Source organism: Pygocentrus nattereri, chromosome 12 (genome assembly GCF_015220715.1).
Source record: "Pygocentrus nattereri isolate fPygNat1 chromosome 12, fPygNat1.pri, whole genome shotgun sequence".
Lineage (NCBI taxonomy): Eukaryota > Metazoa > Chordata > Actinopteri > Characiformes > Serrasalmidae > Pygocentrus > Pygocentrus nattereri.
This window is the reverse complement of record NC_051222.1, coordinates 5022097-5047643: the sequence shown is the minus strand read 5'-3', so window position 1 is coordinate 5047643 and position 25547 is coordinate 5022097. Positions and strand designations below refer to the sequence as shown.

The 25547-nt window shown below is 42.8% G+C and overlaps 1 protein-coding gene and 6 non-coding genes across 7 annotated transcripts; 2 read left to right on the top strand and 5 right to left on the bottom strand.

Annotated features, from left to right (window-relative positions):
• Positions 1-234: 234 nt before the first annotated feature.
• On the bottom strand, positions 235-15998 carry atic (5-aminoimidazole-4-carboxamide ribonucleotide formyltransferase/IMP cyclohydrolase). Its single transcript, XM_017719327.2, has 15 exons — positions 15919-15998; positions 15052-15178; positions 14211-14354; positions 13145-13233; positions 11829-11980; positions 8545-8701; positions 8085-8210; positions 7775-7882; positions 6421-6506; positions 6160-6249; positions 4917-5042; positions 4036-4128; positions 3133-3315; positions 2371-2526; positions 235-1081 (listed from the first exon to the last, which is right to left on the bottom strand). The coding sequence occupies exons 1-15, from the start codon at positions 15932-15934 to the stop codon at positions 962-964; spliced, it is 1773 nt and encodes a 590-aa protein (XP_017574816.1). The 5' UTR covers positions 15935-15998; the 3' UTR covers positions 235-961.
• Positions 15999-17270: 1272 nt separating this feature from the next.
• On the bottom strand, positions 17271-17352 carry trnas-cga. Its single transcript has one exon. It is a non-coding gene; the product is annotated as a tRNA-Ser (tRNA).
• Positions 17353-17447: 95 nt separating this feature from the next.
• Positions 17448-17529, top strand: trnas-uga. The gene has a single exon. It is a non-coding gene; the product is annotated as a tRNA-Ser (tRNA).
• A 1303-nt stretch (positions 17530-18832) lies between these two features.
• On the bottom strand, positions 18833-18914 carry trnas-cga. The gene has a single exon. It is a non-coding gene; the product is annotated as a tRNA-Ser (tRNA).
• A 108-nt stretch (positions 18915-19022) lies between these two features.
• trnas-cga lies at positions 19023-19104 on the top strand. The gene has a single exon. It is a non-coding gene; the product is annotated as a tRNA-Ser (tRNA).
• Positions 19105-19636: 532 nt separating this feature from the next.
• trnas-cga lies at positions 19637-19718 on the bottom strand. The gene has a single exon. It is a non-coding gene; the product is annotated as a tRNA-Ser (tRNA).
• Positions 19719-21447: 1729 nt separating this feature from the next.
• Positions 21448-21529, bottom strand: trnas-uga. Its single transcript has one exon. It is a non-coding gene; the product is annotated as a tRNA-Ser (tRNA).
• Between the last annotated feature and the right edge of the window lie 4018 nt (positions 21530-25547).

The following is a 25547-nucleotide window of genomic DNA, read 5'->3' as shown; positions in this document are numbered from 1 at the left end:
GAGCCAGGCTTTCTTGTACAGCATCAGTACCTGCTTGTACAAATGTTTTTTTGACTGAATGGGCAGCAAATTTTTGACATCAAGTGAAAAACTTCCCAGAAGAGTGGAGGCTGCTGTAGGCAAAAGGGGTCCAATTCCATATTATTACCCTGGTTTTGGAAAGGGATGTCCAACAGGCTCATACAGGTGTGATATGCAGTGTAGAGACATCTTCAATGAACCAAGACAACAAAATCTTTGAAAAACTGTTTATTCCGTCTCTTCAGTTTCAGCCACGATGGCTCTCGGACACTAAAGGCAGTACATGGAATGTGAAATGTAGTGTCAGCTAAACATCTGTACCATTTACAACTAAATCTAAAGGCATTTTAACACCTGTTCAAATGCCTGACTTCTGAAGGTGCTTTAGTACAGTAGAAAGAGGGAATGTTCTGAGTGGACGCAGGGAACGTTTCAACACCACATGGACAGAAGTGCAAGAAAAGCAGTTAGGGAAGAGCGCCATGCTGGACTAACGCAGATCTAGGGTCAGTTCTGCCTTTTTTCTACTCTAATAAATGTAGTTATGTTAATGCTAGGAGCCAATTTGGATTCCAATTAGGTGAACATTAAGGGTTAATATGTAGGGCTGCACAATATACTGTTTAATCCGTTTTGCGATATCTGTCTTTGAAATACTGGTATGGAAGAAGGCTGCAATGTGCAAATGAGCTTTGAATCAGCTCACTGAGTTTTACTGAGTGCTGTGATCACCCTGAGCAATCAGAGATGCTCTTCTGGTGTTTTGATGAATCAATGCATTCAGATGAGACAAGCTAGTTCATGTATATCAACTTTGCAATTGAGACATGCCTTACAATATTGATCACCAATCGGATTATGCCGATGTATCATGCAGCCCTACTTGGAAAATGTTAAGAAGTCTAGGTCTAGGGTGGGGTGCTGGCGGAGGACCCTTCCTTTAATGGTGGAAAAGGCGCACATTGGTGTGCACCAGAGTAATGCCCAGCTCGTTACAAGCGTTGATGACCACCTCATCAGCAGTGGAGCCAGCAGGGGCAGCAATGTAGTCAACACCACTCTGCAAACACACAAACTGGAACGTGAGCATCATGAAAATACATTAACTAAGTACAATAATCCTGAAGACTGCACTCCATATTGGTAGGACTTCACTTCAACCTTTGCTACATAACACTGACAAAGCTGTGCTCCAAACAGGACATGGAAGAGGTCATATGGTGTCAGAAGTTGGCTTTACAGACAAAGCTGTACTTCTTTAGCTTCTTAGTCTTAATATTCCATGCTTTTTTTGTACTGTTTTTAGGGTTACAGCTGTTGAGCAAAAACCATGAAGCTATGAGGGACTGTAGAGTATATATGGCAATGGTGCGCTTGTGCTTTTGGAACTTATCATATGTACAGTTTCCATACAGGGTTCATTCAAACATTTATTTCCCCGTAGAGAAAATGAACGTTAAAAAAAAAAAAAAAAAAAAAAAAAATCCAATGTAACTGCTAAAAACGAAGTCTCAAAGGACATCTCACACTGACCATCATAGACATTACATACAGACACACATACTAGCAACCACCAGCGATAGCATGGCAATGGCCTTGCAACCAGCTGGGATAGCATAGCTGTGACCTAGCAACCACCTGGGATAGCACAGCAACAGCCTAGCAAACACCCCAAGGAGGCCAAAGCTGTCCACCACTTCTACATCTTCAGCATTAAGTCAGCAGTTCTGTTAGCGATACTGTTAATTGTCATGACAGAAACCAATATTTGATATCATTACTTGATATCATGATGACTAACTAGAGCAAACATGACATAAGCTGTCATAACACCAAACATTATGACATCTACTACAGACATGTTTATGGCATGGTTGTGTCAATGTTACGTAGCAGCGTTCAAATAAAATGTTACCCTCCATTTTATGGATAATTGTGTCAGAAACCACAAAAGCAAGTCTGAGAGATTCAGGTAGGCACTTTGTAGGACACTGATAGGTTGTCTACAAGACTGTGCTACCTGAGATTTTATAATAGGAGGAGGCAGTTCATTGGTTGAAATACGAATGGGAAAGTTGTAATGGGAAAGGCTGCTAACATGTTACAGAAAGAAACTTCAAGAAAGAGTCAATCGGTTTGCTTATAAGGGAGAAACAACTGCCTGGCTCTGATCGTCACGTGGAGTAAAGGGGCCAAGAGATTTTCCACAGGACTGAAGGCAGTAGGCCTTAATCAACATAAACTAATGATGTGATTTGGAAGAACAAAAAGAAAAGGGGAGCAGAAATATTTTAAAAAAAGAAAGTGCGGACAAAATATTGGTGCAAGACATGGAGAGGTGATTGTTACCCGTTTGGCGCGGTCGACGTTGTCCCTGAAGGGGAAGAAAGCGTCAGAGCTGAGAGCCACAGCCTGCAGAGAGCTCAGCCAGTTCTTCCTCTCGGTCTCTGAAAGAGGCTCAGGAACCTCCTCAAACAGAGCCTTCCACACAGCCAGGTCAGGACCCTGATAACAGCAAACACCTCAGCGTGAGTGAGGATCCAAGATCAGCTCCTCCTTTCAATACGGCTGAAACGGAACTGCTCAGGAACTACATGAAATTATTCAGTCACTATTACAGATTATATTGTAGCCACAAGAGATTATTCTGTAAAGACAGGGTTATTTAATAACTACAGATAACTAGATTATTCAGTAACTATTACAGATTATACTGTAACTACATTAGATTATTCTGTAAAAACACAGGATTCTTTAATAACCTCACTGGCATATCCAGTAATTACAATGGTTTATTCAGTATCTAGACTGGATAATTCAGTAAATATTATAAATTAATCAGTAACTACTAAGGATTATTCAGTACAACTACAATGAATGATTCTATACTAGAATTGTTTAATTACTGTGACTTTTAATAAGTATAAGCATTGAATAAGTAACTACTAAGTAACTACCACAAAGTATTCAGTATATACTATAAATTACTCAAACTACTGTCAATTATATATTACTCATTAACTACTACGAGAACACTCAGGAAGCTCCATGGACACAAAGCACCGAGAGCAGCTCTGACTGGGTGAAGAACACGAGACCGTTAGAGTGTACCTCTCCGATGGTGCCGCTGACATACTGGTCGATGGCGTTGGCCATCTCGGCACGTTTGACCCCGGAGCGAAACTTCATGCCCAGCACTCTGGGATGATGCCGCAGCCACCAGTTGTCAGCTTTATCACCCGCCAGACGAGTGCAGTGGATCCGAGACTGCTGTCCGGCACCGATACCGATCACCTGATACACAATCACACAGTCAGAGCTTCTTTAACTGAACGCCAAACGTTTCGGCAGTTTACCTTCTACTGAAATTTACAATAGAAAAAAGCATTAATATTCAAGTTAAGCCAAAAACATCCCAGCAGTTCTTTTAAGTTTTTGCTTATTCTGTTTGTTTACTTGCCGTTTTAAATAATTAATACTACTAATAAACCTTTTCAATATAAAAGGTCTGAGTGCTCGCACTGTTCTCCTCAATATGAACCTGAATAGTCTTCAATATGTTAAGATTTTTCAAACTAGAAAGGAAAACATGACCATTCCTTGAAAACATTATGAAACACTAGATGTCCCCAAACTTTTGAAGGCCAGTGTATCCAACTACATCACATCAAACGCTTTAGACTCCGCAACAGCCAAATATGAGGCCAACAGCCGTTTTCTACAGTATGGATTCATAACAGTCAAGAACAGCCAATCCTAAAACACTTATTTATTCAGTTGTTTTTGTTGTTTGTTTATTAAATAGTTAAAAGGCCCACATCAAACATCTGGTATTTTAGGACCCCTGCACCAAACAACGACCTCTGTTCTGACTGGCCGCGCTGTATTGCGCTTTGATCAAAAACAGGACTGAAACACTCCTAACTTCAGTGTGAGTGGGTGGGGCTAAACTGCTGTCCATATCTGGACTGGAGTGAATGATGTGTTTGAATTTGCATCAGCTTGGTTGCTTACCTGCCCGTCTTTAGCGTAGCACACAGAGTTGGACTGGGTGTACTTCACAGCAATGCTGGCTACGATGAGGTCACGGAGAGCCCCCTCGGACAGCTAATGACCAATAAACAGGAGAAACAGTTAGAGACACAATCAATCAACGCAAAGCAAAGCCCAGTTAAGGAAAACACTGCCAACTATGGGGTGTAAAATCATCAGGCAATCAATGTAAAAGATGATTCTTGGATTTTTGAAGAGTTTTGGACAGGTAGAACAAATCTATGATCAATTATCATGACAATTAAGTTCTGTGCTGTGGTATTCCTGGTGGTTGTTAAGGTGTTGCTAGGATGCTGTTATGGGGTCCCAAGTGGTTGCTTAGGTGTTGCTAGACCATTGCTGTGGTGTCTCCAGTTTTGCTAGATTGCTGCTATGGTGTCCCAGGTGGTCGCTAAAGTGTTTGCTAGGCTGATGTTATGGTGTCCCAGGTGGTCGCTAAAGTGTTTGCTAGGCTGATGTTATGGTGTCCCAGGTGGTTGCTAGTGTGTTTGTTTGGCTGTTGCTATGGTGTTGATGCTAAGATGTTGCTATACCATTACTATGTTATCCAAGGTGGTTCCTAAGGTGTCACTAGAGCATTACTATTGCATCCCAGGCTGATGTAAATGTGTGTGTATTGTTTATGAGGGACACTGTAAGAGATGATTGTGATATAATTTGGGAAAGTTTAGTGGCTGAAGATATAAAGCTGTTGAAGTTTATATTTGGAGTGCATCTTAATAGAGCAGAGCAGGTCTAAAGAAGAAAGTCGACTTAATACTGAATAGTTTCAATATGATGCAGTGAACCATTTCCTAGAGAGACCGACACCCCTATTGAAAAATGCCAAGGTTGCAGCGCACCGTTCCCTTGGAGACGATGTTGCTGAAAAGGCCTTTATCAATGACAGCATTGTTCCTCTTCTGTTTGAGGTGCAGTCCGAACAGCACTCTCACTTCCTGCTCATCAGGCTCGTACTCTGGGTCCATCTGAGAGAGGCAGGATTAAAAGAACGTTACTCAGAAGCTACTCACTGGCCACTTTATTAGAAACACCTACCTTGTACATCCACTCACTGGCCACTTTATTAGAAACGCCTACCTTGTACATCCACTCACTGGCCACTTTATTAGAAACGCCTACCTTGTACATCCACTCACTGGCCACTTTATTAGAAACGCCTACCTTGTACATCCACTCACTGGCCACTTTATTAGAAACACCCACCTTGTGCTTCCACTCACTGGCCACTTTATTAGAAACACCTACCTTGTACATCCACTCACTGGCCACTTTATTAGAAACGCCTACCTTGTACATCCACTCACTGGCCACTTTATTAGAAACGCCTACCTTGTACTTCCACTCACTGGCCACTTTATTAGAAACACCTACCTTGTACATCCACTCACTGGCCACTTTATTAGAAACGCCTACCTTGTACGTCCACTCACTGGCCACTTTATTAGAAACGCCTACCTTGTACATCCACTCACTGGCCACTTTATTAGAAACACCCACCTTGTGCTTCCACTCACTGGCCACTTTATTAGAAACACCTACCTTGTACATCCACTCACTGGCCACTTTATTAGAAACGCCTACCTTGTACATCCACTCACTGGCCACTTTATTAGAAACGCCTACCTTGTACGTCCACTCACTGGCCACTTTATTAGAAACGCCTACCTTGTACGTCCACTCACTGGCCACTTTATTAGAAACGCCTACCTTGTACATCCACTCACTGGCCACTTTATTAGAAACGCCTACCTTGTACGTCCACTCACTGGCCACTTTATTAGAAACGCCTACCTTGTACATCCACTCACTGGCCACTTGATTTATTTATTTTCTTACACACGTGTTAGGCTGAGGCTGGTCCAGCACCCAAAATATCCACAAGAGCATCTCTGTGGTCAGAAACTCACCACTGATAAAGAGACAGAGGATGCCCAACAGAAACTGCATCTTTAGATGAGCCTCAGTCTCTAACTGTCCACCAGCGGAGTGGATGTTTAAGAAAAAGAGTATGAAGGTGAGTGAGAAGCTTCTAAGTGAGTGAGCTGAGCTTGTTTAAAGCACTAGTATGTAAGCATTTGTCACCTGCAGAACGCAGTAGTTGCCGTTCTTCTTTTTGGAGAGAATGCGAAGGGCCTCCTCTTCATAGCCAGGAGCGATTATCCCGTCCGACACCTGAGAGAGCACGGAGAGGAGGGTGAATCCAGAGACACGAGCTGGGCTCTAAGTCGACCGCAGTGTGGAGAATTTAAGAAACGGGTTGCGATGTTTTCGATTGATCAATGTTACACAACTCCACAGCTTCACCCTCAGTCTGGACCCATCACTGCACTGCAGCACACAAACCTCTCTGGAGATGATCTTAGCGGTGGGAACGTCACAGGGGTCGGAGAGAGCGATGAAGTCTCCAAATGAGGACATCCTGTCTGCGCCTGACAAACGATACAGACATTCAGAACTTCTACAAGGTTATAAATGGCCGTTAGTGAATTAAACAGGAGTCAAATAACTACGTACTTAATATGTATCTACCTATTGAACTAGTACTACTCAAAATTGGCAAATACATCTCGTCCTTTCTGAGACCAAACAGCATGGCAGTGTTGCTCAGCAACCGTTCACCATAAAACAGCCAACTTTGAAAAAAAAAAAAAGAATTTGACTGAAATGTAAAACGATCGATCATAGGCTGTCGCTTTAGCATGCTGCGTAAAAAATAAGAGGTGCTACATGAGCATCTGCAGATATAAATAACATGAGTTTCGGCAGAAAACACTGGATGTAATACTGGACGTTAAACCGAATGAATGTGCTCCAATCCTGGACCAACCATAGGTTCTGAAACATGCCCATATATAATGCACAGAAGAAACTTTTCTCCATATTTGACTTTTTTTATTTGACAATACCAGCTGCCTTTTACACCACGTTAGAATTTCATGATGGGACCGATAATTACTACAGCAAACGACAACAAATATCTCGTTGCACATGCTTACATTAAAGCTTATGAAGGTTTTTTGCTTTTTCTGTATACTTGGTGCTTTGGAGATGTTTTGCTCCATCAGTCACCAGATCTACACACAGATTTTCTCTGGTAAAATTACGTTAAAATTGGCGTATAAAAATGTATGAACCAATCACAAAATAAATGGCGGAAGTTGTGATTTCGTGATGTAAATATATACTGATATCCCTCATCAGACAATATGATTATAACTGATAAGGGTGGGCAATATGACGATATTTGTAACGATATAGTTACAATTTGCTTTTCTGACCCTATTGTGGACATTATCAGCATTTAAAGACCCTAACTACATGTTTCACCACAGAGGGCCTCTTTAACTGGATTTAGTTTATAAAGCATAATGCATTATAATCCATAATAATCACTATAATTTTTTCTTTTTTCCTTCTTATTATTATTAGTACAGTATTTTAATAAGTTGCAAGACAAGTTCTACTTTGTCTGCTCCACCTCATTAAACCTCCGAAAGATAAACGTTGTGATACATATCGTGAAAGTATTTTGACGCATCATGATATATTTGCCACATTGGCCACCTCTAGTAACCACGCTATAGCTGCATCAGGCTGGTGAAAGGCTGCTCCACTGCATTAAAGCCTAAAAAAAAAAATCAGTACTAGAAAGGCAGAAAAGTGAAGTATGACAGTAACTTGTTGGTGTGTGCGGTACCTCTGGCTCTGGCGTAAGCGGTAGCGAGTGGCGTGAGGTCTTTCAGCAGGTCGTGCACCATACACACCTTGGCCTCCTCCTCGGTCAGCGTAACACCAACAGCGGCACCTGCAACAGTGAACCACACTGAGCTGACAGGCTTCAACAGGAATTCTGATCTGGCTGATCTGGCTTGAGACGATTTGCATTAAGAGCATATTTACAGTACAGACCTCGTCAGTGAGCTGCAAGGTTTTACTACCCACTGCCTAGTTGGAGAGGTGTGTGTGTGTGTGTGTGTGTGTGTGTGTGTGTGTGCGCGTGCGCTCACCAGCTGGACTGACATGCTTGAAGGATGTGGCTGCAGGCATTCCCAAAGAGCTCTTCAACTCTCTAACCAACTGCCACGCATTCAGAGCATCACACAGATTAATAAAGCCTGGAGAACCATTCAGCACTGAGAGAGAGAGAGAGAGAGAGAGAGAGAGAGAGAGAGAGAGAGAGAGAGAGAGAGAGAGAAATTCAACTATTATACTTCTAGGAGTTTTCAGTCGCTGGGTATAGCTGAATCAGATCCAGTGAGTATTTGATGAGTAGATTTCTGTTTATCCCAAAACAATACTTCATTTTTCTGAACAAATTGAGAAGAAAAAAAAAAAAAACAAAACCAAAAAAAAAAGACACTTATCAGAAAAAGGCAAAAATAAACTACGAGAGGAGGGTAAAAACAAATTTTACTCATTAAACTTCCACTTAAATAAAACACAATGTATAAGGCATGTGACACTGACCTGTGAGCGGCAGGGTGGGGCGCAGGGTGTAGATCTGAGCCGGCGCCTGGTGAGGGTTCATGCCGTAGCGGAGCGGCAGCTGAGAAACTCCGCGGCTGTACTCGCGCCGAAAATAATCAGCGATTGCCTCGTCGTACCGAGCCGTGTGAGTGAAAGCCTAGTAGAGTAGTAGAGATTACTGAACAACTTGAAGTGGTCTGATTGTTTAGCCATGCAGGAAGCCTCATGCTAACAGATCGAGAAACTCCATGACCACACTGCAAAACTAAAATTCACGTCTTGGCTGATCAACTCGACCTGTAAATTCACTAGAACCAGAATTTAGAACCATTTGTCCCGGTGTTTTGCACACAGAGGAGTTAGACCTCTGCATTTAACCCGTCCGTGCAGTGAAACACCCACATACATGCACACTAGTGAAAACACACTAGGGGGCAGTGAGCAGTGAGTTTAGGTGTCTTGCTCAAGGACACTTCAGTCATGGACTGTCAGCCAAGGGGATCGAACTGGCAACCTTCCGGTCACAGGGCTGGTTCCCTAACCTCCAGCCTGCCCCTTAAAGCTTTACTATGATTAAAATGAAAAACATGTATTTGTTAACTATAAAGGAAAAAAAAACAGTTTTCAAAAACATAAAAACTAAATCTGAACTAAAATGAAGCAGAATTACCGAGAAAAACCTCTAGTTCTAGTTTTCTAGCGCGTGAATGACTCCTCAAACCCCTGCCATCACAGCACTCATCACAATATGAAAAGTTTAACGCACTCTTAGACCTCACCGAAACGAAACCGAAAACAAAAGTCAAAATGAGAAACTACATAAAAACAAACTGATGAAAATTTCAAAACCTGTATATTAAAGCAAGTCCAGACAAAACCGTCAGATGTCCCTGCTTCTACTTCTTCTTTGAAGGAGTCTCAAAGTAAACAGAACAGACGTTTTGAAGCTGGATTTCTCCTCAAAACAGGCCATTTAATTCTAAACTAACAGAGGGTTCCCATAAAAAAAAAAAAAAAAAACAGCATGGTTAGAATTAGCTAAATTCAGGAATACAATGAAAAAGAAAAGAGAGAAATACAAACTCATTAATACCTATATACTTCATAAAGCCCCAAATATGCACAATATTTGTTTGAACCTCTCTGCGCAACTTGTTCATTTTCTAAATGAAATTAATATAAATATGTACAAAATGTACACGTACAAAACTTTGGCCTGGTACCCATTATGCTGTTTATTTCCTTGACAATATTTTCAATTTAACAAATAAACAGTAGTCAGGCATTGAGCTCAGGGGCACCCAAACATCTTTTTGTCCTACGAACCTATAAAAGGTGCAGATTCAAGCTCTCACAGTCACATTACAACTTCTCCACTAGAGGGCGCTCACCTCAAAGCTCATAAGGACGTGAAGAATCAACACTCTGAACTTAAAGCTGACAGACACTAAACATTCCACCAGAGGATGCTGATAAATACCACGACCCTCTCCACCTGGACTTCGCCCCGCCACTGAGGTCAGCAGGAATCCTGGCCATGACCCATGACTCATTACAACCCACTATTCAAACTTACTGATTAGCAAAGGGTTAAATTAATCAATGATGTTTTCAGAGATGATAAGCAGTGCGTTTACTCACTGACTCTCTTGCTTAAGAGTGGAGGTTAAGTGTGTAGAGGGTGTTAATATTGGTGGTATGGGCGTATTGCTCAATACCAATTGCAATGACGCTGGTGCAAGCCTGAACACGGCTGAAGGATTGGAACATGGGCCAAACAGGCCAAACGTCAAACCTCCTGATAACTAAACGTTTATTCAGCTCTGACAGAAGCACATCAGATGTGCAAGGTGGCTGGTAAACACAGAAAATAGACCACAGTTGTGCAGGCTAGTAGCATGCACAGGGTAGCATCAGAGCTGGTTAATGAGGAGTCTGGCCACTTCCTATCTCCCCCATTATATCAAAAACAGTACTGCCACACCCCAGAGGGCGCCCACAAGTGTGTCCTCAATGAATGGTTGTGAATGGAGCTCAACGGCTTAAAATAGTTTCTAATCACTCGCCCAAACTTTCCTTCAAGTTTAGAAAGTAGAAGAATGTGCTCCATTAAAAAAAATCAATGAAAACTCTCCTGTATGCTTCCTTTGCTCTACAGTAAACAGGTTTTGGGCAGCAGGACTCTAATATTACTGCTAGTGAGTGCTGACCGTTTGGCAAGTGGAGCAGCTCATTGGCTGTTCGCACTCACTAACGCTCTGCTAGCATATTATCGTGACATTTTGGGGGTTTGATGACCTCTTTGGTGGTAATGTGTAATTGCATGCAACATTCATTTTGTAGTGTGGTTTGTGCTTCAAACCCCTTCCCCAACAGGATTAATCTGACAAGTGAAAGATTCAAAGAAAGCTCAGTCAAAACTCAGTGAAGGACACGTCTTGAAAGGATGTGAGTGAATTATCTACTGTTGTCCTCATATCTTCATCAGAATAACGTTGATTTTGCATTTAAGATCTGAACATTGAGCCAGACCTTAATTTCAAGCCCTTGTGTATGAGGTTGATACGTTAAGATAAACATTGTGGACTGACTTTCGAATTACTATATCAGCCTTTACAGGGCAACTCGTAGCAGCACATATACAACCTACAGTATCAGAGCAGTAGACCTGTGTTTGCTGGAGTGATAGAGCTCCGATACATTCGGGATGAGCTGGAGCCATCCAGAACTGACTATCCAACATCAGTACCTGACCTCACTAATGCTCAATCAAATCCTCACAGCAATGTTCCAACATCTAATGTAAAGCCATTCTGGAAGAGTAGAGGCTGTTACTGCAGTTCTAGAGACACCCTTCATTTCAGAAGAAACCCTGGAGGTGCAGGTGTCTACAAACCTTTGGACATGGAGTCTAAGTATTAGATAACACCAATCCATAGTACATGCAAGCTCTTCCAAAACAAGCTGACTGAGCTAAAGTTACCAAAACCCAACCACCATATTTCAATAGTGTTCACCAACCCTGGTCCTGGAGATGTACCTTCATGTGGGGTCTAGTTCCAACCCCCAATCTGCCACACCTGCTCCAGCTAAATAACAACTTCTGTGCTTTCTCATTGGCTGGATCAGAAGCATTAGTGTGAGGTAAGAGCGAGTCATCGTGTTAGATGTAACTTGGAGCCAAGCTCTTCAGTACAGTAGATTTCCAGGAAGAGGGTTGGTGACCACTGTGATGGACCATCATTCTGCAAGAGCTTCACTCCTATGATGTTTGTTACGTTCACCTTAAGAGCAAGAGTCTTGCGGGTATCGAGGCTGGTGTCATGGCTGTCAGAGGACTCCATCTCCTTGGCGACCAGGTTGTAGTCAGACGGATCGCAGACAATGGTCACTCTGGCATGGTTTTTAGCTGCAGCACGTAGGAGGGTAACACCACCTGGAGACAACAGGGTTAAACGAGTACTGACCAATATGCTCCAAAATCTTATGATAGATTTTACCATGTTGTTTAATCTCATGGTACAAATGACTAGTTTCCAGAATGGTTTGACTGCTCTTATGCTTTATAGTGATCTATAAGCCTTCTAGGAGCCGAGATGTGAAGCAAAATTATAATTGTGATAAAAAGGCTATTCATTGATACCAAAATCAGCGGTGATCAAAGAAAATCACTCATTTACCCCAGCACTGCTTAGTTACGTCTTGCTCTACCTCCAACACCAACGATGGATGTTAAGCATCAACTCAACCTTTCACATTCAACTTGGGTTATCAATTAGTCAAGACTGTCTATGGCGAAGTCCCCTTTCACCGCTCGCCCTACCACTTAGCCCTTAGCTCTCCATTTTGCATGCTCACGTCTAGGGGTAGGGTGTCCCGATTCTTGTTGAGGTAGAGGGGTGGGGTGAAGTGTTAGGGCTACATGACCCTCCAAACGGAGGTTTTTCAAAGACTCCAAACAGAATGATATAGGAACAAAAGAAAAACCGACGAGACGGCTGAACGAGAGACCAAAGAAACCCACAAATGTGAGAATTTTCTCTGTTAAAATTTATGATAATCATTATATTACCTTAGTTTTTAATGTTATTTCAATGCATTGTGGTCCTTTTCTTCATAACAAGCACAAAACAAATCGCTAGTAGTAGCTGATGTCTTTGTAGCCAGCTAGCTAATTTTCCCATTTCACCTTAAATGATGGAACAAGAAGCTGGCAAATATCTGACTTCAGTTTCATATCACTGAAGAATTAGGGGCGAGTGATAAATAACTGCCCCTCTTTGAAGGCGTAGGATTCCCTAAATGTAACTAAAGCCCAGCAGGTGAGGAGCTGAACTTCACCCTCCTCTGCTGTCACAGCAGACGGACAGGGTCGCCTACAGAGCGGCGCTGGTAGCTGTTAATGAAGTGATGCTCTTTTTATTTAAGTGTCCCATTTCAACCACTACCCCTTATAACCCAGTTCCAATGGGCTATGGGTGACACTTGAAAACAAGAGCTAGGGGTAAAAATAAGAAATGGGACTGGGCAGAAGGTTTCAAACAAACCTTACTTTCTAGTTTAAGACATAAATCAGGTTATGCTTGAACATCTTGCTCACCGATGTCAATCTGCTCCACTGCATCTGCCACAGTCACGTTCGGAGTCGCCACAGTCTTCACGAATGGGTAGAGGTTACACACAACCACTCTGGAAAGGACAACCAAAGAGAATCTAGACCAGGAGCGCCCAAACGTTTTGTCTTAATAGGGCTAAAGTGTAATATGAGTGGACAGAGAGGCAAAAAGGCAAAACAGTACACCAATAAAGAAGGTATATCAGATTGCAACTGATTTCTAAGTGAATCAAACTTATTTAGAGTTTTTCTACCATGAATATACGGTTTTTATAATTTACATTGGAGCATTTATAGTCAGGTCAGCGATGGATATTTTACGTTCATATGGTTTAAAAATACATAAAATAATAAGACAATTTTTGTCCAGTAATTTTGAGACAGCCCCTAACACTGATGCGGTTTATTTGCTGAATTTAACATATTGGGGGAAACTGAAAATATGACCTGTGCAAAAATAATGGCACATTTTATATTACATTTTCCCCCAATATATTGAATTATAAATTATCCAAGCAAACAAAAATCCTCAATGTCAGGATTAAGTGTGTTCTCTGTAGAGAATGTGTTACTTTATTTTCTCTTAGAAAATAAGAAATTTAAATTTGACCTGAAGTGCCTAAACTTTTCCATACAACTGTGTAATCCAAGTCACGTGGCAACCAACAAGTAACAAATATAAACATTTCTGCTTTCAGACTGGTGGACATTCCAATGTTACAATAGCCTGTTGTTAAAACCATGTGGTGCAACTCAACCAATCCAATTCTACTACACTCCTCTTCACAGCCAATCAGAGATCTTGAGCCTAAAGTCACAGCAGTAGCACCTGAAATAGCAGTAATGAGAAAGAACTTTCTTTCTCCTTCTAAACATGTGAGCTCAAGTTAAGCAAGTTATCAAATCTAATTAGGCCTCGTGTGACCATCACATGACACTCACTCACCACGTGAGACCTTCAGAGGGACCCTGAACAGGACAGCCAAGAAAGGCTGGAAAATGGATCAGTTTTTAGGGAAGAGTCCAGAGATTGACTGTTTTTCAGTCTCACCTTACAAGACTGAAGCCTAGTTTTTCCATGTCAGCTTGGTCAGATGGCGAGTGTCTGGCCAGGATTCCGCCGTGGACCGCAGGGTGAAGGGTTTTGACCCGTCCGCCGAGCATCTCGGGAAAACCAGTGAGCTCAGAAACATCTCTGAGAAGAACAAAGCAAAGGACGAGTTGAAATTACAGCAGCCTCAACTGATCATGGCAAAAGATCAAAGCAAAGATTCTAAAAGTTCTAAAAAAATTCCAGAAGTTAACTTGAATGAACAAAGCCAAATCATGCAAATACTTCCAAATATTCCAGAACACTTCAAAGGAAAAATGAAAGCTTTTAAACTTCTAAAAAAACACAAATATATTATCAAAAATGCATGGAAATGAGTGTGTCTATTTCTTACTGTTAAAAGAGACCTTCAAAAGAATTTTCCTACTGTTTTCAGTGATTGAGGTTCAGTAATAACATTTGTGTGGCTTAAAATATAAGAAGAAAAATATAATAATTCCATTTTCACCGTTTTCCATCATCTTTTTCTCCCTTGATAATGGACTGAATGAAACCGTTTCTGTGCATTTAAAACTGATATGTGTGCATGATCTCTGTTCTGATTGGCTGTGGAAGGCTGAAACACTACGTATAACTTCAGCAAGAATGGGCGGGGCTAATTTGTTCTGGTGTATTGTGAGTGTAAAGCAGACGGTTTACCATGAAACCTACCATCTACTCACTGATGGCTCTTTGAGAAGCAGCGCCGCTATTAAACCGAGTGATCCAGTGTAACAGATCAACTGTGACGGCTCTGGTTGACACTGCAGTCAGTGTTTAGCTCCGCCTGTGTGATGCTCACCTGACAGAAAGGCCGGCGTCCCGCAGCGCTTTGGCCGTCCCGCCTGATGCCACCAGCTGCAGCCCCACCGACACCAGCCGCTTGGCGAAATCAAGCAACCCGCTCTTATCCGACACACTGAGGAGAGCTGGAGAACAAACAACCACTGATTAATTAATTAATCGTATGTTAAACTGAAGACGAAGTCCGAGACGCGAGTTTGGGATCCTCTGGTCCTTCATCAGTGGTCACAGAACGCTGTTGGCTGGGTATGTTTGGTTGGTGGACTATTCTCAGTCCAGCAGTGACACTGAGGTGTTTAAAAACTCCAGCAGTGCCGCTGTGTCTGATCCACTCGCACCAGCACAACACACACTAACACACCACCACCACGTCAGTGTTATTGCAGTGCTGAGAATGACCCACCACCCAAATAGTACCTGCTCTGTGAGGGTCCATGGGGGTCCTGACCACTGAAGAACAGGGTAAAAGAGTATCAGAGAAACAGATGGACTACAGTCTATAACTGTAGAACTACAGAGTGCAGCTATACAGTAAGTGGTGCTGATAAAGTGGACAGTGAGGGGTGGTGGGTTTAATATAATGGCTGAATCGCAGAATAAGCCCCCCTGTCCTGCAGACTTCAGTGCTCCTGCTCGCTGAAGGCCCATTTTAACCTCATGAAGGCTTCTAGAAGTGATGAATGGAGAACCACATAAACAACACAAGCTAAGACAGGAAATACAAACACTTTAACGGTTAAATAAAGTAACTGAACTCCATTAAAAACTCCATTAACTTGTTGCTACAGCGCTGCAAAACGAGCGTAACTCGATTAAACGCGTTAAACTGACCAAATAAAGAGCGAAATAAGGGAAAGCAGGTTACCGAGTTCAGAGGCCATGCTGCTCGCAGACTGAGAGACAGAAGAGAAAGAAGCAGGACACGCTGCTACTAATCAAAGCAAAGGTGGGGCGGCTGCATCATGGGAAATGTAGTTTTATAACGGTTTAGGTGTTAAACAGAGGCAGGAGGTTGACGCGGAGCTAGAACTTGTGTTTTTTACATATATGATTACTTTTAGACTGTGAGCTGTTCAGTGTTTTCGCCTATCTACCATTTCTCCGCAAGTATCCCCCATTTCTCACTGTATATCTCTCAAAGGTACACAAAACCAACATGACGTGGTATACATTTTTATTCAGGCGCTGATTTCTGTATGTATATGTTAACATAACAGGGTTCTGGCGATGAAAGTTCAGAAAAGTGGATAAATAACACGTCTGTTGAAACTGACCGGTGGGTTTCTAGACGCTGTTCTCGCTTTTGCCACCAGGTGCCGCCAAAAGATCGTTTCTACCCTCTCCATTTAATTTCGCCTGAAATATATTATTTATTATTAGACTTGTTTTTTTTAATTATAAATCCACCTGACCGGCGCAGGTTTTTCTGAATTTTTGGAGACTCCAAGCAACATCTTACAGACATGATCATGACCATTTGTATTCAATGATGAAACCTGGAATACAAATAAACCTGAAAGAATGGTACCTCGTTCATTCTATTAAGAGCAGAAGTTAAAAGGCCAGTAAAACAAATTGAATGGGATACATGTACACATAGGGTGTTATGAGAGAAAATAGCCCCCCAAAGAAGACATATATTTTCAGATGTTTCACTATTTCACCATTACAGTCACTACAATGAACCATTTCACACCAAACCTGTGCACACCTTATTTTATTAGGTGGAAATGTTAGGAATTCAGTGGAATTGGCCTTCGACCATGGTAACATCACTGTAACATCGCTGCTCATGGCTTTCTGCTTTTAGAGGTCCCAGTAGTTACTAGAAAATGAAGATTGGTGTAAACAAATGCTGTTCTATGCTTCATTTACAGACGCAGTGTTTTTATTCTATACAACTGACTCCGCCCACAATACAGCAATAATACAGCATTTAAATGTTATTTTACCACATCGTTCTACCCTCTTAAAGGCTGAGTAGGTTCATTTATTTCATGTTTAATTATTTCTAGGCGCTGTAATGCAAAGCTTGGCCAGCGTGAGTGCACTCAGAGAAGCTGTGCAGTGAAGGAGACTAAGAAAGAGTTCTGGGAAGTTGGAGACGCTGCTTTCTCTATTCCTGGACTTCTACCAGACTCTTCCACATCAGGCCCACATCCCCTTAGAATGAGCGCTACAACTAGTGAGATTGACGGTACATGGCGTTATAAAGGACGCTGTGAGCAGGGTTCGAACCTGCGCGGGGAAACCCCATTGGATTTCGAGTCCAACGCCTTAACCTCTCGGCCATCACAGCACTGCAGCAGCCTCCACATCCAAGCCATGTCCTCCTTCACCGCGCAATCACAGGGGCCCACGCACCACATTCGACGAAGAAAGGTGCGTTGTCAAGCTGTGATGGCCGAGAGGTTAAGGCGTTGGACTTGAAATCCAATGGGGTTTCCCCGCGCAGGTTCGAACCCTGCTCACAGCGACCTTTATAACGCATCCAGGAGTTTTAAGTCCTCAAAACTGGTCCAGCATCATCATCCCTCATTTCTCTCCCCCCTCTAGTTCTGAAAGGAGCTACATTATCAGTGTGGTTCAGGCAGGCTATTTCAGGAGGCCAAGAGGTAGTTAAAATATTTTGGATTGCTATCTTCAGATACAGAGTGAATTATCTTGTTACCTCAGGATAACATAGCCGATGTATTGAAATAACAAGTTAGTTATCTTGTAATCTTGAGAAAACAAAAGTTGTTGTCTTGAGATAAGAACTGCATTATCTTGTAATCTGAAGATAACCCATTATCTCAAGATAAACTTCTAGAAAATTATAACTATCATTTTCCAGAGTTTTCTTCATGTAGGCTCTAGATGTTAGCTTAACATAAAAAATGGCAGGCACAGAATGAGAAAAATGTGCAAAAATGCAAGCAATTAGATCTACGGTCAGATCAAATGAGGCGTTTCAGTGAAATGAAGCAACTTGTGCATATTAATACGGTGTTCCATAATTTGGAACTGCAAGCAGTCGGGAGCGAGATCGTCCCATATTGTTATGTATATGTGTTCGGGGGTCCGCGTGGGTGTCCTTCAACTCAGTCCGTTGGAGTTGAGAAATCTGATTGCCTGTGTAAAGAAACTGTTGGCCAGTTTGGCCCGAATGCTGCTTGACCTTCTTCCAGATGGCAAAAGAGAGAAAAATGTTAGTAGCATTGCTTGAGCTAAATGAAGACGCTGCTCTTAGAAAAGGTCAAGAAATTCTATAAATTATACAAACAATATAAAGGCAACAGATACACGACTGGAGTCGAATGATAGCTCTCCTATACCATAAGTTCTCTCATCTACCTGTCTGTCTATCTTTCTGTCTGCCTGCATGTCTGTCTAGCTAGCTAGCTGGTTTATCTTTTTATGTTTTTTTTTTATCTTTTTGTTTGTCTATATATCTATATACCTGTCTGTCTATCTATGTTTCAGCCTATTTCTCTATCTGTCAGTCTGTCTATCTATGTGTCCATCAATTTTTCTATCTATCTATCTATCTATCTATCTATCTATCTATCTATCTATCTATCTATCTAAATTCTAATGATGTTCCCTGAGACATTTAATAAAGTGAACAGTGACAGTTGGAGCTGCACTGGCCTGCATTCCATCATGTAACCTGTAGATGTTTGTATGGTGTTTCTGTTCAACATGATCCAGAACTCTCATCTCATTTGGAGAAGCCTGAGAGTTCAGATGCTGTGAGATCTGTTTTCTATGGATGCGCTACAGCGCGTTATAAAGGACGCTGTGAGCAGGGTTCGAACCTGCGCGGGGAAACCCCATTGGATTTCGAGTCCAACGCCTTAACCTCTCGGCCATCACAGCACGAGAAGCCCGTCCAGTCGTTCTAACTCGATCCCTCACTTTTCACCTTTTACCACCATTTCACACGCAAATCTGTGCAATTTCGTGCAGTGAGCGCTTTGCTGCCAAGCTGTGATGGCCGAGAGGTTAAGGCGTTGGACTCGAAATCCAATGGGGTTTCCCCACGCAGGTTCGAACCCTGCTCACAGCGTCCTTTATAACGCCTTATGACAAATGCTTTGAAAACGTAGCCGCCCTGAAGTCCTCATTTCGCCCTCATCTCCCGTGGGTTGAGGCTTTGAGTCTCTAAACTGCTGCAATGGCCAACTGGATCAATTGGTATCTGGTGGTGACAGTGTGGAATCCAGCTGTTTGAAAACCCCCCTTTCCAAGCATGCAGTAGAACCTAGGCAGCCTTTTTTTCTTTCTCTATTTAAAAAGCCTTTCCTGAACACATAAGAGCCGGTTCGTCAGCTGATCTGCAACCTTTTCCTGGATCAGGTGATCTGTATGAATTAAGCTGTAGTGTAGTTGATCTCTAGGAGTGGGACTAAGGAACGGTGCTGTAAAGCTTGGAATAGCTGTGAACCCTTATGAACATCAGTGTGAACATGGATTGAAGTCGCTTAACAGTTACCTTAGTCTCGAGAGTCTGAGGATTGTGTCAATTCACTAAGAAGGAAAAAGAAAGAGTTTTGAAGAGCTGCACTTTCAGTGGATGCGCTATAATGCATCATAAAGGTCGCTGTGAGCAGGGTTTGAACCTGCGCGGGGAAACCCCATTGGATTTCGAGTCCAACGCCTTAACCTCTCAGCCATCACAGCCTGACGTTAAGCTTCGTCTTGGTCTGCTCGGACCCCTATAAATGAGTGGTGAAGTTTATGGATGTGGAGGAGGACTCAAATCCATGCCTAGCAGGTTATGATGGCCCAGAGGTGTTGGACTCGAAATCTGATTGGGTTCAATCCCTGCTCACAGTGACCTTTATAATGCATTATAACATCAATTAGAAAGCTAGACCCTTAAGCGAACAACAGTCACAGTCCAGTAAGTCAGACTCGCTAGACTAAGACGTTCTCACCTTAACTGCCAGCTGTTTAGGGCTCCCAGGCTACATCATTCGCGAAGACATTGTCTCTTATTCATAGTTCAAATAACGAAATGACTGACGCGTTGTTGCCTGCTTGTGTGAACATACGGTAACCCTGCTGTCTCTCTATGACTCCCTTTCTCTCTGTCTCTTTATGTCTCTCAATGTCTCTCTGAGACTCTCTTTGTCTCTTTACGTCTCTCTATGTCTCTCTCTCTCTCTCTCTCTCTCTCTGTCTGTCTTTTTAAGACTTTGTCTCTTTTTGTCTCTCTATCCCTCTTCCTTTCTCCCTGTCTCCTCACTGTCTCTCTCTGTCTCTTTATGTCTCTCTGTGTGTCTCTATATGCAGGTGCAGGGACTAAAACTTGTACTCTGTGATTTGGTAGTGTTCAGTATGGGAAATATTCGGGGGGTCTTGTTGTTTTTCTTCTGGTTTGGGAATGTGGCCCTGCACACATTAATCAGACAGCATAACATCATAGTGAGTTAATGTTTTGAGACTCCCCAGAATTTTGAATTTGAGGCATTCAGGGGGTCCAAGGGGTTAATTAGGGGGCACCAGACCCCCTGGACCCCTGTATTTTGCCACCTGGAAATGCCATAAAAACTGTGAAAATGTTTTTTTTTACTTAAAAATTAAACTCATGATCCAAATTTTATTCGATCATTTTAGAAGGAATCAAAAATATGCTTCAAACAAACATAGAAATGTATGTGTTATACTGACAGGTTGGCATTTGTTGGATTTGGATTTCATGTCCAACTTTATACACTGTTAGAAATGAAGGTTCTGTTCAGGTTCCTTTTTTTATTCATCGAGGTACAAACAGTGTAAATCTTCCCTTAAAGGTACAGCAGTGGGTTTAAGGTCTAATTGTGAACCTTAAATCAGTTTCTCCAGGTGAAAAGTTGGTATTTGTACCTTTTCATAACCGAATGTTTTAAAACAGAGCAGTAGAATAAAAGCCTGGAGGCGAGGTGGGGTGTGTGGAGTCAGTCCAGCTTAGAACAGATCATTTCAGTGGATTATGGTTCAGTTATGTTCCCTGACTAATCCTGCCCCAGTGACAGTTTACTATCTTTATTTCTGAGAGTGTACCTGACAATTAGCTGCTGTTGACTGAGGCGTGTTTGAGTAGGAAAACCAGGACTGGACTCTTTGTTGGCCGATCCTGACCCTGTTCTAGAGAAAATTAATCTTTTGAAGTTTGAACTGGGAACGTTGTAAAATGAGGAACTTCAGGGGAGCTACATTTTCTGAGGTTGTGCTGCATGGCGTTAAAGGGGGTTTTCAAACAGCTGCAATCCACACTGTCACCACCAGATACCAATTAATCCAGTTGGCCATGGCAGCAGTTTAGAGACTCAAACCCTTAAGATGAGGGCGAGATGAGGACTTCATTAAGTGAGGAGTTCAGGGCGGCTACGTTTTCAAAGCATGTGTCATAAGGCATTATAAAGCTTGCTGTGAGCAGGGTTCGAACCTGCGTGGGGAAACCCCATTGGATTTCAAGTCCAACGCCTTAACCTCTCGGCCATCACAGCGTGTAAACCACATCCGTTTGCCTTCCAGTTAGTCTTTAGAAGGTTCATCATTCATGCCAGGGGACTCGATTCTGGTCCTGGAGAGCTACAACCCTAGAGAGTTCAGCTCCAACACACCTGGCTTAGACACTCAGATGCCCCTGAAGGGCATCAGGTGTGATTTCAGTTGGACTTAAACTGTGCAGAGTAGTAGATCTCCAGGACTGGATTTGGACCATCATAAAGCATTTAGGATGGTAAAAAAGTCCCTACCAGGTTTAGATCCAACTAAGTTTAAATACGGCTGGGAAGCAAGAGAGCCTTGGATTCAAAATGTTGGGAGGGGTATATAATGTATATCTTTTCATCCTCAAACCAGCATCTGATCATGAGCAATAAACCAATAAAGCAGTTATGAATGTATCTAATATAGAATTAAATTGTGGATGTCATTGTTATTAATTAGCCAGGGTTAAAAATCCTGCTTGGGCCCAAAATGGCTAGAGCCAGTCCTGCTAATGACTCTGTTTACACCTCAATGACTAAAAGCTGCAAAAAAGAAAAAGAAAAACAACTTAAAAGTAAATAAATGCTACGTGATTTACCTCAAATGGCCAGTGAGTGGCTACCTGGTTTACCTTATTTGGTGTTTCTAATAAAGTGGCCAGTGAGCGGCTACCCGGTTTACCTTATTTGGTGTTTCTAATAAGGTGGCCAGTGAGCAGCTGCTGTTTGGCCCAGGCCAGCTTCCATAAGTGAGCAAAGCGTTTAGGTTAAGAAGCATAATGAGTTCATTTAGGGCGAGTTCCAGTGATCAGGCAGGGTGTCGCTTTAATTACTGGGTGCATGCCAAAGCAATGCTCTCGGCGTTTTGGAAACCTGTCGCCTTTTTGTAATTTAATTAAAGTGGACGAAACAGCGCACGCGCCAACTGGGCTCCTGGGGGCAGTTAAGGCGAGGCGCGAGATCGCGAGTGGCCGATTGGGCATCAGTTAAGCTGACCGCATCGATTTCATTGATTTGCAACAGCTTTTGGGCTAATTTCATCTGCAAAGGTGAGCGCTTTTAATTTTTTTTCCCTCCACCTTTTCATATGTTGCCAAGTGATTAGGTAAAAGTGTATTACGGGAGGCAACAATAAGTCTTACTCGGGAGGTGGAGAGGTGGGGCAGCAATAAGGTGGGAGAATCAATAACTTTTTATTTGCCTCAGGGTCAGCGTAGGTTGGGTGTTATTGATGCTTTTAAATGCATCACAACTCTCTTTGGGCGACGGAGGGAAAACGCTGAGGTGGGCAAGAAGGTGGTATAAACTGAGGAACGGACACACACACACAAACACGTCCAACGACTCATAAAAATCATAAAAAACATAAGAGTTGATGGATGAAGCTCAAATGAACCTGTCCAGAAGCGTTAATCATGTCTTAACAGCCCTCGAGTTCTGTATCATTCAGGTGACTTTGGTGGAGAGAACATGCAGGATTCAGAACAGGTGGTCCATAAACGAAGCGTCTGGGACGTGTACCTTTGTTACTTTTCTCAATGTGAAGCATTTACCACTCACTTTATTAGAGTCTTGCTTGCGTCCAGTTAGAGACTCATCTGTTGATGCACCATTTGTTATGAGTTGAAGTACAAAGAAGGTGTTTCTAATAAAGTGGCCAGTGAGTGGAAGAACAAACTAGGTGTTTCTAATAAAGTGGCCAGTGAGTGGAAGAACAAAATAGGTGTTTCTAATAAAGTGGCCAGTGAGTGGAAGAACAAGGTAAGTGTTTTTTCCTCTGAACAGAATTGGTTTAATGGTTACATTCTATCAGAAAACAATCAAGCTCGTCTAAAATCAGTCACAGGTCACTTTTAAACTGTTAGCATATTTTATTTTATTGTGATATCAACACATCAAGAAAAGCCAGAACACCTTGCGAAACCACCAGGAACCAACAGAAGCAGGTTCTATGTTTTGTCAGTAGCCTTAGCAGTTCAGCTTTTACTAACAACACTGTGGTGAGACTGAGGAAACTGCCTGGGTCGGGTGCTATCAGGTGGCTAACTCACCATCTGTAGAACAGCGTAAGTGCAAAATAAAGACAAGTGTATGACTAATTTACAGTTGCGTTGGGAAGAACTGTATGAAGTGTTACGCTAAAACTGTCACCTCCTTTACTTTTGCGGGGATTTCAACTGAAATCGTCAATTTGTTCAAGTAATTTTTTCCTGTCAGAAGGTTAGCATGAATGTTAGCTCTAGAAACTAGCCTCTAGCATTCAGATAAGCTAATTTGGTACTTTGAGGCAGTTGCTAAGCAACGCTAACATGATACTCTCACCATCTTCACAAATTCATCCACAGCCCAACAAATGACTCCCTGTCCGCCCTAAAGAAAGCGTCCACTGCGGCCTCCCTGTGAGTTCGTGTTCATGAAGTCCTTGTTTCGTCCTTGTCCGGCTCCAGGCCACGTGTAATGTATTAGCATCAAGCTAATAACGCAGCCTGAGCCCCCCTGCCCCCAGTATTTATCTGCTGCCCTGCAGTGATCGGATCTAATTGGTGGATCAGGACTTCATTAGAGCAGATTAAGAGCGAGGGTGGACGCGAGGTGGACCGGCGCCTCGGCGGACGCGGGGTGAACCCCAGAGAGAGAGAATTAGCTGATTGCAGTGAGGAGGCGGGGCTACGTGCAGGGGAGGGCGTGAGTTTGATGGATGGCGGCTGGAGGTCGGAGCGCTTGGACGAAGGGAATGAGTGAGGTGTATTCATCAGTTTAGAGCCATTAGCATGTCAAGAGGAAGAGGCTCATCTGCCTGATGATGCGCTTCCCCCTTCACCACATGACTCATTCCACGAGATCAGCGCCAAATGGACATGCCAACCTGACATGTTCTCTTCATGTGAACAAATCATGTTTTTTGTCCTTTACAGTTTCAAATACCTGTGACAGAGGGGAACCTGTGACGGAGGTGAACCTGTGACGGAGGTGAACCTGTGATGGAGGGGAACCTGTGACAGAGAGGAACCTGTGATGGAGGGGAACCTGTGATGGAGGGGAACCTGTGACAGAGGAGAACCTGTGATGGAGAGGAACCTGTGACAGAGGGGACGTGTGACAGAGGAGAACCTATGATGGAAGGGAACCTGTGACAGAGGGGAACCTGTGACGGAGGTGAACCTGTGACAGAGAGGAACCTGTGATGGAGGGGAACCTGTGACGGAGGTGAACCTGTGACAGAGAGGAACCTGTGATGGAGGGGAACCTGTGACAGAGGAGAACCTGTGATGGAGAGGAACCTGTGACAGAGGGGACGTGTGACAGAGGAGAACCTATGATGGAAGGGAACCTGTGACAGAGGGGAACATGACAGAGTGGAATATTTCGTGTAAAACAGACTGCCATGTCTCCTTCTGTCTCATTTTGTCTCTCTGTGACTCTTTTTATCTCTATGTTTCTCTATGTCTCTTCCTCTCTTTCTGTCTCACCTTCTTTATGTTTCTCTTTGTCTTCCTTCACTTTACGTTCCCTTCTGTCTCTGTCTGTCTCTATGATTTTCTCTCTTTATATCACTAAGTCTGTCTGTCTGTCTCTCTGACTCTCATCTCTATAAGTCTATCTGTCCCTCTCTGTCATCCTGTATCTCTTAACGTTTCTTTTTAAACTCTTCATGTCTCTCTCTGTCCCTTTTAGTTTCTTTCTGTCTCTCTATGTCTCTGTCTCTTACTGTCCCTCTCTCAGTGCATCTCAATCTCTCTCTGTCTATTTCTCTCATGTCCTTCAGTGTCTTTCTATGTGTCTCTCTGTCACAACAGAAACCTGCTCTAACGCAGCGTGAACATCCTAAATAAACAGACTAATAAATCTCTATATCTCTGATTACAAATAGAAAATGCCTATATTTTACCCAGCGCCCCCCTCACCCCTCTACAGTCATCCACCCCCACCCACACCCATACCCACACCCACCCCTCCGTGTCTTTACCGTAAGCTGGTTTAATTTTGCTAAAATAGGAAGCTGACAGCCGCTTCTTGTTGATGGAGTGAGAGC